At 38.2% G+C, this 16431-nt stretch overlaps 1 protein-coding gene across 2 annotated transcripts in view; it reads left to right on the top strand.

Annotated features, from left to right (window-relative positions):
* abl1 (c-abl oncogene 1, non-receptor tyrosine kinase) overlaps window positions 1–16431 on the top strand; it is a 31795-nt gene that overhangs the window by 8167 nt on the left and 7197 nt on the right. The window contains exons 1-3 of one of the 2 annotated variants that reach the window (XM_044096250.1): window positions 7790–8372; window positions 14551–14715; window positions 15311–15606. In XM_044096250.1, coding sequence (XP_043952185.1) covers window positions 8288–8372; window positions 14551–14715; window positions 15311–15606 — 546 coding nt within the window. In that variant the 5' untranslated portion in view covers window positions 7790–8287. Of the gene's footprint in view, window positions 1–7789; window positions 8373–14550; window positions 14716–15310; window positions 15607–16431 lie in introns of those variants that run through there. The other variant, XM_044096249.1, reaches the window with a different exon arrangement.

Genomic DNA, 16431 nt, shown 5'->3' with positions numbered 1-16431 from the left:
ATTAGACAAAACTTTAATGAAATACTCTGTAATGTCCCTACAGCTAATTTATTTGCCTATTAAAACACATAGGAAAATCCTGTAATAATCAAAGCTTTTATTTTATCTGTGCTAGTTTCTGATCTAATCTATTTAAGGTTCACCAACTTGGCTGATAATGATGGCGCTAGAGTATTGTTAGGACTGATTGTTCAGTGATGTGTGAGCGTCGCTGCCGAGGCCTTTTCTGTCTGGAACACACAATTGTCTCTGGCCAGATGACACATCACTTCCCATCAGTGTTTTTTCCTCTCATCAAGTCTTGGCCATGTGGGAAAACAAATTTCCCTTTATTGTCACACTAATTAATGACCAGCCTCAACAGTTTAGTTGAGGCTGCAAGGGAATTAGTTGCTTTGCCATATCACATCCTGCAATCTGTATTTACTAATCTCTTGCGCTGGTCGATAAAAGTCGCTGATTAATGAAACCAAACAGTTTTTAAGAAGAGCACTGAGAATTTATCTGAAATGAATAAACATAAGGGGTATAATTATGATAGTGAGACTTGTTGGTTCCAAAATATTTATGGGAAATGACCATTCTGAGATCTTTATGTATTAATGGTTTGTTTTGGATTTTAACAAATAAATAAACTTGAACCTCTTGTAGTCGCAATCAAGATGAGCATATGTTTATTTGTAATGTTTGTCTGTCATTTAAAGGTTATCCAGGCTGTTTTCAAAGCCTTTTTGAAATCATAAACAGACATATAAAGCTGTAGCTGTGTGATGATGTTGCCACAGCAGAGTTTGTTTTGGAGTTTTTATTGTCCTGCTCTAGTGTGACACCCAGTGGTTTTCTGAAGTTGCTCTGCTCTCCTTTTGCAAGATTTAATAATCCCTGCAATCTATTTTTGTTTTTTGCACATTTTCCAAGCTTTATTTTGAAAAAGTTTGCTTTCCCGGCTTGGAAAAGCAAAGTTTTTCAAGCAGGCCCATTTTTCAACTTTAAGTATTCCACAAAAGTCGCATGCCTCTGATAAATTATAGCTTTGTTTTTTTTATTTCAACACTGTAACATTCATTCAGCATGAAAAAAAGTTTCTCGGCTTGATGTTTGCATTCTGCCAAAGTCTTAATATTGTCACCTGTACTCTTTCCATTGTAGGATGCGAAATTCCTCTACAGGGAAAATAAGGCCAATTGTGTAACCCTGAGCTCTGTTCAGTATGACCACATTCTTTTTGGGTTCCTGCCAAAACATTTCTCTTGAGCCTATCTGCTCTGCTTCCAAGAGAATCACATGTTTGTATCTGGTCTCTTGCATCAAAGGTGGGTTGAGTAATATTGCCTATTATGCTCAGAGACGAGGAGCGAGAGTTAAACATTAGGGCAAGCTACAGCAGTAAGGAGAAATATGCAATCCTCTGTGCATTCCCCTCTCAAATAACTGGTGCGGTTTCCCGCATTCCCTCGTTCTTTTCTCTCTGTTTTAATTATTGGATCTCTTTTGTAATTGTGCCATGTTTTTGAAAAGAGCAAAACAATCTTATTGGTGTTTTTCTTTTTTCTTCAGATTGTTGCAAAGATTAATCACCTTCAGCCTATTTACAGAAGAACCCATGGGGTTTTTGATCTAGTGTTTATCACCTAATTAAGATTTAAATTTAACTGGTAAAGACCTTGTATGGTCCCTTAAAATACACCTGCCATGTTTGTTGTATGTGTGTGTTTTGCCTGGTATTTTACATATATGTTTTAAGGTACAACACTTTGGTTACTTTAGAGGTTTTTAAATATGATATTGAAATGCTGGATGTGCCATAACTTTCTTCAATAGAACAGAAACAAAACAGAAGAAATTATCTTTGGACCTAAAGAGGAATAATCTAGAGTCTGTACACATCTTCAGCTGTACAGCTAGAAACTAGTGACCAGGCCAAAATCTGGAAGTAGTGATGGACATAGACTGAACATCCAACGACACATAAAGCTATTACAAATTCAGCCTTCTATCACCTAGGAATATTTTCAGGATAAGGGGATTAATGTCCCACAATAATCCAGAGAAACTGCAACAGTGTTTTAATAAGTCTGCCTAAAAAAATAGACAGCTGGAGCAGATCAGACAATGGAGTACATCACCCCAGTTCTAAAGTCATTACAGTGGCTTCCGTAGCCTGGAGAATAGACTTTAAAATGCTTTGTTTAATTTATAAATTACTAAATGACTTAGCACCAAAGACATTAAAGTCTTCTTGTTGTTGTGTCAACCTTCTAGACCTCTCAAGTCTTCTAGTTCAAGTCTACTCTGGATCGCTAGAATCAGAACCAAACGCAGAGAAGCAACATTCAATTTTTGTGCTCCTCCAATCTGGAACAAATTTCCAGCGAACTGCAAAACACCCAATACACTGAATTCCTTTAAATCAAGACTAATACCTTTTGGAGCTAGTGTTGATGTTATTCACTAAGAAAATTAGGAACACATTTAGTCATTTTTTGTAATTATGTTAACTAAAAAAAACAAAGTACAAATAAAGATAACTATAAGTAAAATTATTTATATTTTTGTCAATGAATAAGAATAAATAAATGCTTGGAAGAAAATATATCTATCTATTTATTCATTGTCCATACATAGGGCCAAATTCTCACTATGGAGAAAACAGGATGGTGATGGGAGTGTTTTCAAACTAAATGTGCAGCAATGGTAAACACCTGCAGAAATGACCACTTAAACAGACACCAGAAAGCAGGCTGTCGAGTAGGGGTAGCTATGCTTTAGCTCTGTGTCCTAAATTACGTAAAACTTTTACAAGACTGGAATGATTGGATGATTGACTGTAGTGTTAATGTTGTGATCTGTCAGAAGCTCTTCTGTCTGTTGAGCAGCATAAAACTGATCTAAGTGTTGATCCAAACTGTTTTCCCAGCACAACAGACCTTGACCTTCTTTGGTAACTAATACTGATTTTTTTTTTCAGCTTCTTGCACTTCAGCTGGCAGTGTTATTAGTAGCAATGATGTATCCTTTTAGTTGCTTCACTGCTTGATGTTACAGTGGTTATCCCCCCCACAAAAAAAAAACTTTAGCTAATTTCTATAAAAAAGTAATTTTAACATTCAAGAATTGTATTGTATGATAAAATTTTTTCCACTTCTCAGTGTTATCAGTCACAGAAAACTGACATCAAAATGACATCTCTCTGTGTTGAAGACAACAATTTTATTTTTATATAAAACAAATTTGCGAAATGTCACTTTGGCATTTCATCACAGTTGAAATCCCAGATGGAGTTAAGGATCTTTTTCTTTTAACAAATCTGTAAATTTGATCTGGAATATTTCACAGTAACCATTTTACTTACAGGAAAAATGGTAATGATTTTTATAAACATTTATTCTTCGGGTATAGCATGACTGATGGCAATAATAAACATGCACTTGATTAACCAAAATCTGATTATTTTATCTTTCTTATTAAGGATATTATTCAGGATTTTGTTTTTGTTAAACAGTTAATCTGTGTTGTATAAAATATGACGCCCACACCTACAAGAGACGTTCATTACTTAAGTATAAGAAGAATTTTTCTTAAAGATATGGAAGGCCTTAAAAAAAGTAGACCTTTGTGATTTATAGTTGACTAAATTTGTAAACTTAGTTGAATAAAACTAAACCTAAAACCAAAACGTCCACAGGTGATTGAAATGTAATTAATACTTAAATTACATTTAGTCAGATGAAACTATGCTTTTAAAATTAACACTGGTTGAAACTTGTATAGCCGCCATAGATTTTTTTTTTTATCCATTCTGAAGCTCAGTCATGGTATCATTGTAGTCTGACAGCAACATAGCTTATCTTTCTCTCCAATTTGCTTTAACCTGCATATCCACACGCAAAATTCACATTTGCATGCTCAGAGAGTGCCTCCAAGTGAAGTTAGGAATGCAGTCTGAGAATCTGTTGCCACCTGGTTCCATGCACACACACACACACACACACACACACACACCCACGCGCACACACTCAAACACTCGTGCAGGAGAAAAAACTTCCCCTACTGCCTTTCCTTGCTCCATGCCCAAGCAGGCCGCTGCAGCTTCGGACGCAGCTGTTGTTTTCTCTACAGACAACCTGTTACCTCAGACGCCAGAAAGACAAAGCTGGGATCAGCTCTGTGTTGCTGTCTTGTGCAGAAAACATTTCTCATCTTACTTAGTGATAGACGATTAAGTTGGATATGATTTAAAATTTTGACAGTTTTTTTTTTTTGCTAAAAATGTTGAGATATCACTACTTGTGAAGTTTTCTCCTTTAAATGGTTTCATTTCAGTGCACATTGTTTGGCCTTTGCTTTACTTCTTTTTCCCTTGCCAGCTCAAATTTGACTTTATTGGTGTTCTGTCCTGTTTCTTGGTTTTGCATTAAACTCCTCTTCATAGCGCTGTAAGAGGATAAGATTGGGGCTGTAAAGCTAGCTGCATCTGGATCCACTTAGACGCTGAGAGAAGCCTGAGCAGTTTCACCACTGCAGTTCAACAGTGTCTCATAACCAGAGTCTTTCCTCTGTGTATCTGTTGCTGTTTTTACTCAGGCGGGTGTTTAGACGAACGGGGTCTTTCCCCAGGCATCTAGATAACAATTTCAAAGCATTTACAGTTGATAGTAGAAAATTGTGCACAATAGACTGTTCTCTTTCCTTTTTTTATTGTGTGTCAGTTTTTATCACAGTTCTGGCTTTTTATGCTGTTAGGTCACAGAATTAAACCCAGAATGACAACATATCCTTAAATAAACTCCAGTGTGACCACTTTCCTTGAGAGGTTACCTGATTAGTAAGTCTAGCTGTATGTAATTTAATCATACTATAGATATCAAAATTATGCATAATTTTATTCACATTTCACTGTTCTGCACCATTTTGTGTTGGTCTATTAAATAAAATCTCAACAAGACATTAAAAGTTTTTGGTTATAATCAGAGGTGTTTTTTTGGATATTCCAGTCAAGAAAAAAAAAAGTTTCGCTATTTCACTATTTTTTTTTCTTTGCCGTCAACAAAGAATGTTAACATTTTCTAACAATATGTTTATTATATAAAAAATACTCTAGCATTTCCAATAAAACTGTCTGAAGATGTGGTTTGATTTAGTTAATTAGTGAAATTCTTAGACAACAATAAAACTACAAGAAAATTGTTAATACCTCTTGACACCAATGCCCCTAAACACGGCATCAGTGTACCCTCATATATTTTCTGCTGTAAAGACTCTCGTTGCAATTGGGGCCAGTTTAGCCCTAAAGCAGCTGGCTGCGAATAATAGCATATTCTTTCATACCAGTGATGTTTAAGATTGCGTTATTATGCATTTATTATTTAAATGCAGGGGAGTAACTGGGCTAAGCTCAGAGTGTCATTTAATGAAGTTTAGCTTGCTCTGTGCTGACCCATTAACTGGGCAAGTTGCATCAAAATGGCATCCAAAAGCCTTGAAAGGTTAACTCAAATGTAACTGCTCTGAACTACTTCATCATAAAATCTGTAAAATAATTACTTTTACTTCTGAGGAGTATTGGCTACAAACGGTGTCAGCAGTGTGACTTACCAGAAGCTAATGCAGATTTAAACCTTGAACTAGAGCAATGACCAGTTCATTCTCGAGTGTCCACTCCTCCCTGTGGACTACACTAAGTGGCAAATTATACGGAAATCTAAATCCCCTAGTTTCATCTGCTGGTCTGCATGCCTCAGACACTCTGGCTGCATTCAGCAGAGGGCTCAAAGTAAACAGCCACATGTGCAAACACACATCCACGCATTCAGAATATCTGCTTCCTGTCTCTTTTTCTCTTTTCTTTCCACCTGACTAATTCTGATTGCTTTAAATGTTAAGTGGAGTTGAGACAAAGAAATTCAGTTATGTACAGTTGACAAAATGTATTGGAAACAGCTTTTTGTACCCCCCTCCCTTCTGTTTTCAAACTTTGTAATTAGAAAGCTTGTTGGTTTAAGTGCATATATGACTCCTCTTCCACATAATAGATGAACAAGATTTATAGCTAGTGTTGGCTGGCCCCATTTTACCACTGTCAGTGTGATCATGGATATATCCTAGTGTGCCAAGTTTAATATATGATTAGCAGTAAAAGTTGAAGTAAGAAAACGGCAGTCCTTATACCAGTATACTGGTTTTTCATCAAGGTTTGGAGAAAAGAATTGTGTATCCAGGAAGAGTGAGAAACAAAGCACCAGCAACCATCTTGTGGGTGGATGTACGTCAGCTAACTGTTAACATATTAGTCCACAGTATAAAACGCGAGCTATTCCGCTATGAGCTCATTTCCAAACAATGTGCTTCGTGCCTCTCCATCTGCAACCTTTTTTCCTCTTGCCTCCATTTTTACAGCCCCTCTTCTCTTGCCCTCATCCTCTCATCTTCCCCAACACTATGTGGCTGCGGTAAGTTAATCGGCCTTCCTCAGAGCTCTAGGAAGCCTGCATTTCTTTATAATTGGTGTTTTGGGGTGGTGCATGAGAAGTAGGCAGATGTTTGTCATACCGACACTGCATTGATGATTTGGGTAGGGCGTGTGGGGGGCAGCGTAGTACCAAATGATTTGAGGTTCAGCACATAGGGTTTAAAAGTCAGACTAATGCCATGTTGAGGAAGTTTTGTGATTGCTGATGTGACACACATAAACATCCATTATAATCATATTGAGGATATTATTGTGTGTTATTTTAACTGTTAACTCCACAGATTTAATGGCTTCTTAAAAGACTTCAGCGCTTGGATTCAGTGATTTGTTCTTTTTGTGCAGCTTTTAGGTGACTTTAAGAACAGAAAATCTCTTATCCAAACATCCAGATTCTTCTTGCTATGTTTGATTTGTTTTCTATGTTTGAGTAGGTGGTCAGTACACTGATAGCACAATTATTTGATATTAGTTTTCAAAACGGCAAAAGCAATCTAAATCAAACTGCGTAGAGTTCTTTGAACCTTTTTAGCTTATTGCTACAACAATAAATCATGATTCTTGTCATTTTCTCCCAATAACTAACTATATAATAATTGTCCATCCCTTGAGGAGTTGAGAGGCAGAGGTCTAGGAGTATGTAAATATTCACATACTATTTGACCACTAGTATCCAACATGTGCTCAATGTTGTGCGGTTCATATGTAGGTTTTGTTCTCTTTACCTATGGTCTCCCCTGTAGCACAATTCCACACATATTGATGCATATAATACAATGATACTGTTTTCATTTAGATGAATTCAAAGGGACTTTCATGTCCCTTTTGACATGAAAGTATGGAAAATATGATCTAGTTAGGTGACAAATGAAACCCAGGAAAAACTGATAAATGTTACGCTTTCAGCTGAGAGCTTTAGTTCTGCCTTCAATGGCCCAGTCCTGTTTCCAGAAATGATTTCTTAACCTGTAAACATTTCAGAGTGGAGAAAGAGGGGGAAAAACCATGATTGAGGACAGAGAATGGTCGAAAGACAGAGAGGGGGAAGGGGCTGAAAAGTTGGAGGAGGAGCATCTTTTAATAATTTTGACTTCAAAAGGAGAAGAAAGAAGACTGTTTAAGAACTATGCAGAGTTTAACCTATTTAGGTGTTTGGTGAATTAGTCGTCTGGATCTTTTACTTTAAAGCTGATATGATGTTTGGATGCTGGTGAGGTGTTGGGAATCTTTTAACTGCGTGTGTGTATGTGTGTGGTAGCGGTTTCTCCCTCCTACTTTTGGAGGTGGGAGGGCTTAGCTGATGTCATTGAGTGCAGCAGGCAGAGCTTGAAAGAGGCCCTTTGTTGGCTGCTGCAGCACGAGTGGTTCCTGCGCTTCGGATACAGGCTCACACAGGGGACAGGAGAGAGGAATGGCAACTTCTACCCTGCGCTAATGCCCACTCTGCCGTTACTTCTACACACCTACCAACTCTCTGGACTCAACCTGCTCCTCTGGATTTCTGTTTTGTTTCTTAAAAGCGGATGTAGCTAAAAGTCCTAAAGTTAACAAGGGAGGGAGAAAAAAAAAGAGAAAAAAGATGGAGACGCTCAGGAGAAAAAGTTGTTAGGCTTTGCCGGACAGCTGCTCTTTCGGGTTTCCAAAAGGAAAGGGAAGACGAGAAGGATATACAGCAGCTGGAAGGAACCGACAAAAGAAAATCTCTTCACATTTTAGCTTGATCTTTCCTTTTTTTGGGACAAATGTAGATAGAAACCTTTGAGTGACGTCGGATTTGATCAAGCAACTATAATTTTGGCAGGAAAGTGGGGAAAAAAGCAGATGAAAATGTTGGAGATATGCCTGAAATTGGTGGGGTGTAAATCTAAGAAGGGCCTCTCGTCTTCCTCCAGCTGCTACTTAGAAGGTAAGAACACTTCATGGCCACTATGGCATTGTCTTTTAGCTCGGGCCTATCCTTTACAATTTACTTTGTAAAAAAAAGCAGCTGTGTACTTAAAAACCCATGTCAAAACATTGGAGGAAAATTAGGAATAGTGAGTAAAGAAAAGAAAGAGGTTTTGAGATGATAATCCGTAACATGATTTCTAAATTTTGGAAACTAAAGAACGGGGAGGGTAAGCAGAGAGAAAGCACAGGGGAGGAGGAGGGAGGCCAGACACTCTGGCTGGCTAGAGAGGAAAAAAATGTGGAAAAAAAGACAGCAAAAAGAATACAAGGAAATCTGACTCCTGGCCATGTCCCACTTAACTCTTGTTTAGGAGGGGAGGGGGAATCTAATCTCAGTGTGCACTTTTCGCTTCTTTGCTGTTCTTTATTACTTCAATAGGTTTTCAGTGTGCCTATAAAAATTTAGAAAGACATTGTGATATAATGGTTTTAATTTTGTGCATAGTTGAAGTCCATGCGATTTTCATAATGACAGGGATTGACTCTTAAATAAGAAAGGAGGAGCAAAAAGTTCTCAATGTTTCAATTTGGAGCAGAAACAATTAGCAAACACCTGGAAGAACTGCACATGTGCTGAACTTATCAAACTACTTCTTACTCCAACACTCCTAAGAATGGATGTAAACGGCATAAAGGAGAAGCACTGTTGTGATGACGTGCTGAAGGCGGAGTTTAGGAAAGAGCAGAACATTTCTGGAGAGACAAAGGCCAAATTTCAAGGTGTCAAACGGAAAGTCAAATTTCTTTTCACTAGCACCCCCTACTTTACACAAGGGCCCACTCATCCAAATTGGGAGGCATTGAACCACCAGATTTATCTGTTATTGAGGAACCAGAGACTCAGCCAGTATTGATAAACTTTCCTGGAACTGTGACCAAGGAAAATGGCACTGCTTTTCTTCAAGTTGGTATAACAACTTTAAGTGATTTGTGTACATGGTAGGAAAGGATGCTGTTTTTAAAAAAATCTGCTGACATTTTTCTGGAGTTTCTAAGGGCAGAGGTTGCGCTAGACTTTTTCTGTGTATGTCATTTTGACAGACGGCGTTAAAAAGAAAATCCAGGCAATTTGTTTTTACCCGTATTGAATGAACACTTTTAAACAAGAACCCACTTTTGCTCCCTAGTGTAAAATCACATTTTTAAGGGTTTTGATGTTGATTGGCAGGCTTACTCTGAGCTCTGTTGCTGCACCATAAACTGGAATTACAAGCGCCACTTGAGCCAGATTTTAAATCCGGGAACATTTCTCCATTTGAAGCAATCAGAAGTCGGCATTACACTCTGAACCGAGGGGACGTGGGAGGAAATCCAGCAGGATGCACTCCCTTCACCAGACACACTGAAAAGTATTGTGTCCAAATTTCTCTCACTCAAGTTGCAGTAGGAGCATCAGTGAAGGCAGATGGCGTGAGAGACCAACAGAGGAAAAAATATTAGTTTTGGAAGTTGAGAACTAGAGTATTTTATGACGCTTCTCATCCCTTTTACCACTTGATCTTTTTTTTTTGTGCAATCTCTCATTTTGAACATATGCTTCTTGGAGCACTTCTAGGGTTGACAGTGGAGCAGAGCCATGGAGTGGAAATCGGTGTAATCACTGCTTTGCTACAGCATCAAAGAGTGCAGGGGTAGTGCAGCAGAGACGCATGTATTGTAAATAACTCTTCAACTGAATGTCAGCTCTTGCAGAATAAGATGCATGTACCATAGTTCATTGTCCAGGTCAGAAAATATTATCAGATGGGATTTTTTTTTTTGGGGTGGGGGGTTGAATTAGTTACCTCTGCAATGTCCTCTGTGCATAAAATTAAAAATGTCTGCACCAAGTGGTCAGGTATGTCTAATCGATCAAAATGATGAATCTGTTGAAACATAAGGAACTTACAAATAGACTTGATCGAGATATTAATTTTGGACCACATCACCCAGTCCTAAATGAAACATCTGAGATTTTATTCCAGCTTTAGTGCTGATGAGTGGTAGTTGGGGGGTTGTTAGTGTTGTTGGAGGGACTGGTGCACTTCAACAGGAAGGAAGAACTTGATATGGAATGATTAAGGCAATATTTGAAGAGTGAGCCCAGACTTTGTCAGCCAAGAACCTGAAGCTTGGGCATAAATGTGCCTGACCAGTGATCTGTGACCCTAAGGATACCAGCAAGTGACTTAGTAGTTGCCTAAGGATAAGATAGACCAGGGGTGGGCACTCCTGGTCCTTGAGGGCCAGTGTCCTGCGACTCTCAGATGTCTCCCTGGTCCAACACATTTGAATCCAACAGCTGAATCACTGCAGTTAGGTTCTCCAGAGTCCTGCTAATAACCTCATTATTTGACTCAGGTGTATTGAAGTAGAGATACATCTAAAAGTTGCAGGACACCGGCCCTCAAGGACCAGGAGTGCCCACCCCTGACATAGACAGTATTTTGGGGTGGTTTTCACAAATCTCACATCTCAATGTCATGTTGGCAAAGCTGATTAGGTGTCAGTGAACACGGTGGTCTACAAACTCCACTTGATCAGTGCTGTCTGGAGAAAATTGATCAACTCCATCTAGTGGAGTTTTTAAGACTGTTCTGCCGAATACCAAGGAAATAAATAAAAACTTCTTAATTTGAACAAAGTAAATAAAATCTTTTATTCCACTTGAACTTATTTGACAGAGATCTGTTTGATTATTCCAACTAATCAAACAGAAAATGTTTGATCTGTTTCAGTTTTAGTGGGGAAAAGTAATTGTTTAGTATGCAAGCATATGATATTTCGGTATATTTTAAATATGAAATAAAATCAAAAGCAAGTTACCAATGTAGGACCCTCCAGGTTGACTACCGATTTTTAAGATTAAAGTTTTAGATTTTTTCACCTTGTTCTTTTCCCTCACTCTTACTGTGCAGTCAGTGCTCTGAAGTTTTTACAAGCCTCACACTCGTTTAATCATTTTGACGGGCATCTCAGAAATTAAGCCAATTCATGCTGTAATTTTCCCTCTTCACAGCTCCACAGAGCTTTAGTCTGATCAAGAATTATTCTCATTCATTTTCCTTCTTGGTTCCCCTATGGATTTCATTTGTCATCTGATTTATTTTTTTTTTTTTCATATGTGTTTTATTTGGGCTAGAATGCATCAGTGTGCTTTTTTTCCTCCTTCCATGAAGAGCTGCAATAATTGAGGCCTTTCAAGTGCATGTGTGTGGCTATTGCCGCTCATGCTTAATGACCTGGCTGTGCTTTCAGTAGGTTAGTCATCCTTAATTTCAGATCCACATCTTTTTTTTATACTGGTTGCTTTTTTCACGCAGCACCGATGCTGGCCTCATCTGTTTGTAATTTTACTATACTTTCTTGAATGTACCACTGAGTTAAAATGCCCTCTCCTATATTGAAAATTATTATTTTAAGCAAATATTACCCAGCTTTTACCTTTAGAGACATGTTTTAATGTATTAATTAGGACTTTCTGACCTTTATTTGTCTATAACTGGGTATTGTTCCTCCACCATCCACCAAAACCAAAAAATATGGCGTTTTCAGAGTCTGGATCAAATATATAGTTTTTACCATGAAGCAAAATGGCATGTTGTGATCTAAAAAGAACCTCGTAATGGGTCTAAACTATTGAGTCAAACTCTTTCCTCTTGTCTTCCAAAACAGGGATTCCTGCAACTTGTCAACAAAGTCATGTGATAAACTGTTTGGCTCTTCACTCTCCCAGAGTTGTGCAACACTTCCGTGTTTGCTTATTGTTTAAGATCTTGAAATCCATGCTATGTCCATTTGTAGTCGACTTATGTAGTTCAAACTTGACCTTATCTATTGACGTTCAGGTAGCCAGGTCCTTGGATGCTTATAGTGTCATATTTAACTTTAATCTCATTCATGCAACTCCTCTGTTATGTCTTTTTTTATCAAACATTTTGCAGAATCTTCAGTCAATCCTCTGCTGTAAATTGCAGGAGCATTATTAAGATGCACATTTGTGCCATTTCTTGACTAATGTTGAGTCATGCAATAATGAGTTTTAATCAAGAACCTTAGGTTATTAATAAGGGCTGGAAATGTAATAAGAAAACAAAAGTGGCAGTTGTTACACATTCAAAGTCTTGTGTGATCTAAATCAGCTGATTGTACTGAAAATACATGTGCAACATCCTGAAGTGGTTTGGCCATTACATATTTTAATTTGACCACTAAAATTTAGTTTTTCAGACAGAAACGAATCCCTCTGGCTCTGACTTCTGTAATTGGGAAGGAATTATAATATTACTCCGTGGAGTTCTGCTTGAATGCCATTATGTGGTATTGTGGTTGTTCTTTTAGCCTAATTTGAAATATTTCCCTTTGCAGTTAAAATCAATGTTTCAATCACTTATGTCAGATCACAGTCTGATCTTGGAGGTACAACCTCCAAAAACATCAGGTTTTCTGTAAAAGCCTTTTATTGATTCATCTTCATTTTAGGCCTTGAAACATCCCATATTTTTGATCACATCTCTTATATTTACTTGCATCTTAAAAATCTGTCATTTCCATTGCCCTTTTTATTTAATTTGACAGGAATGTCCTAGTAGCAATTATTTGCTTTTGTAATTTTGCTTTGACAAAAACTATAAGGCTCATGATGCAAAGCCGCAATTTGGCCTTTTCCACAAATCGACAACAGAAATCTGTTTATGAAAACAAAATCAAAACTGTTACCTTCCATGCTGTTCCTTCAGGAGTGTTTGTATTGTAGATCTGGCTTGGAAAATGAACTTGTTTAATGCTTATCATATTGTCTGTATGATAAGCATACAGAACCAGTTGTGACCAGCAACTTCTTTGCATTTTCACATTTATGACTGTCTTTGACTCTTTATACTGAACGTAACTTTGAACTGAAGTAAATTCCCTGTGAGGTTCTGCACACTTCACAAAGAACCTGAAAGCACTTCTGGGAGTATTATTCTCATTGGCAGAACTATCTACATCACATATGTCAGAGTCAAGGCCCGCGGGCCACATCTGGCCCGCGAGAAGATTTTCTACGGCCCCTGGGATGATCTTGATTTATTATTAGAACCGGCCCGCAGCAAGCCGGCACCCCGTCTGAAAAAATGCGAGATGCACCCCGTTCGATCCTCACAACGCGCACCCACCCCGGTCCGCAGGAAATTCTGAAGGCTTGGGCCGGTCCGCTGCACTAGACCAAATGCGTCATTTAAAAAAATCTCAATGAACATTCGATCAGTCCGGCCCTCGGCTTGTAGCTAAATTTTTTATTTGGCCCTCCGTCCATTTGACTTTGACACCCCTGATCTACATGATAGATCTTACAGATAATTAAAAATGAAATTGGTCTGTTCAAAAGAATTACATGTTGCAGAGGAATGAAAGATGACAAGGGCTGCCTTAACCCCACAGAAGCATCTCAGCTGGAGATTTTCCTGGAAATCGTCTCTGAACACTTAAGGAAAGCTGAAACTGATGTTGAAAAGATTAAAGAACACAATAAAGAAGTGTTTTCTAGGCATCATCCCAAAGAGTTCATATTGAGCATGGCTTACTGCAGGGTTTCCTAAGCTTTTCCATGCCACAAGCCCCCCAAACAGCTACAAAATGTGTGAAGAAACATAGACTTTTATGGTGCTGTTCTCTCACTGTTAACTCTTCAATAATTATTACATTCATTTAACATAAATGCTGCTCCATACCTTCTTATTTTAGAGTTTTTTCTTTCTTTTTTTGCAGAAGCTCTGCCTATGTCGCTTTTGCTATGCTAGCTTGAGGAACAAACCAGTCTGGTAAATTTGACTAGCAGCCAATCAGAAGTGTGAATATGGCCAATAACATTTTAATAAGTTATTTCAACTTTTAGAATAATTGAAAAACAGATTAGATTTCATACAAGTTATTTAAAATATATGATTCAAATTTCTCTTTGGTTCTTTTGGGGGGGATTTTTTGTTTCCATTTTCCCTATAAATTTAAGACCTGCAAGAGTCCTCTGGTGGCACCACAAGGGACCACAGCCCTGCACTCTGAAAAATACTGGCTATCTAGATGCTACTTTGCCCTAGTTTCTTTATGTATTTCTGATATTTGTAAATATTTTCACCAACCTGTGTGTTTTTTATTTTATTTATTTATTCCAGAAGTTCTCCAGAGACCAGACTTTGAGGGTCAGGGTCTGTCTGAAGCGGCTCGCTGGAACTCCAAAGAGAACCTGTTGTCAGGACCTAGCGAGAATGACCCCAATTTGTTTGTTGCACTCTATGATTTCGTAGCAAGTGGTGACAACACACTAAGCATCACTAAAGGTGAGACAATTTTTTTTTTTTTTATTGAAAACCAAATTTCCATATCTAGAAAATAAGTAACACAGTCTGGAAAAGTATTGGTTTGTTCTCATGTCATCCTTCCTAGTAAGGTTTGGCTTTATCATAATGCAGAATATTATCTGTCTAATGGCTTGAAATGGCAGGGGAACCCAGTCACGTTGTATAAACTGGGTCTGTAGAGTTGTGAGTACATCTGGGAATCACCTTGTTTGTGTCCCTTCTATTCTCTTTGTTCTCAATTCACTTCCTAAAAATGTTCAGACATATATGGGCTTTTTTCCACTGAGCTTTCTGTAAAACAATGCTACAGATGGATTGCACAGACAAATGCAGGAAGGAAGGAGAGACTGTAGCCCCTTGAGTAAACAAGAAAATATCTGCACTGTTCTTGAGCAATAATGCTGATAATGCAATCATTTTATTTTGATAATGAAATGCTGAAGCTGGTAGCCTGCCTTCCTTCCTTCCTTGTGTTTTTCAGCATGTCTACTATTATCTAAGAAAACTCTAAGCATGGCTAAAGTTGACATTTTCTAAACATTTTTGGTTCATCTTACTCTTTTTGATTGAGCAGGGGAGAAGTTGCGTGTGCTGGGTTACAACCACAATGGTGAGTGGTGCGAGGCTCAGACCAAGAATGGCCAGGGTTGGGTGCCATCCAACTACATCACTCCAGTAAACAGCTTGGAGAAGCACAGCTGGTACCACGGCCCCGTGTCACGCAATGCTGCCGAGTACCTGCTCAGTTCGGGCATCAACGGGAGCTTCCTGGTCCGGGAGAGCGAGAGCAGCCCTGGACAGAGGTCCATTTCCCTGCGGTATGAGGGGAGAGTCTACCATTACAGGATTAACACTGCGTCAGATGGCAAGGTGGGAACCACTGGAATCGCAGACTCTTTAAAATGTACTTTCGGTTACAGTTTTAAATCCAATCATCATACCTGAGAGTGACAGAAATAAAGCAAAGAGTGGGCCAAAACTCCTCCACAATGATGGAAAAAGATTCAAAGGCAGTTTTTTTGTAATGGCTTGGTGGTAGCTGTTGATGCCTGGGTGGCACAACCTGTTCTTAGATTTTGGAAGGTTTTCACTTTTTGACATTAGAGCCATGTTGGTTTGAATAGTTTTTTCCACATTTCATAAAGGAAATCATAATGTGCTCTATGTGTTTACTCGGGTTATCTTTTTGAAAAAAAATAATATATTTGTTATTGTTTAAATAGATTTTTACAACACTATATAGCATAATGTCTTTAATTCAGTTAATGACATACATTTGAAGTATTCTTACTGAACCATTAATGGTGTCCCGTCTGTCCTGTTGCATTTTTGCCCTTTTCCCCTAGTACTAGTCAGAAAAACTCAAGCAGGAAGTTATAAAAGGAAGGACTTTTACCTGTCAGTACTGAGTAGCAACAGGATTGCAGATCTTTTTACCCTGATTTAGTTTCTACAAAGGAAGGATTTAGCAGTATCCTGCTTGCGCAATCTTATGTTCTACCAGTTCTTCCTGTACTTAGTAAATATGCAAGGCTTCCGACAGAGCCTACAACTATATTTAAAAGATTACTGCCTCATTGAGAGAATTGAATTTAATGCTCTTAGGGAGAGTTATTTACCTAGAAATCATTTGGTGGCCAGAGTTTATTCTTAACTGGTCCTTATTGGTGATTGTTGGGCTAAACGTCTGAAAAC

This window comes from Gambusia affinis, linkage group LG17 (genome assembly GCF_019740435.1).
Source record: "Gambusia affinis linkage group LG17, SWU_Gaff_1.0, whole genome shotgun sequence".
Lineage (NCBI taxonomy): Eukaryota > Metazoa > Chordata > Actinopteri > Cyprinodontiformes > Poeciliidae > Gambusia > Gambusia affinis.
Note: the sequence above shows the minus strand (reverse complement) of the source record. Positions and strands in the feature narration are given on the sequence as shown.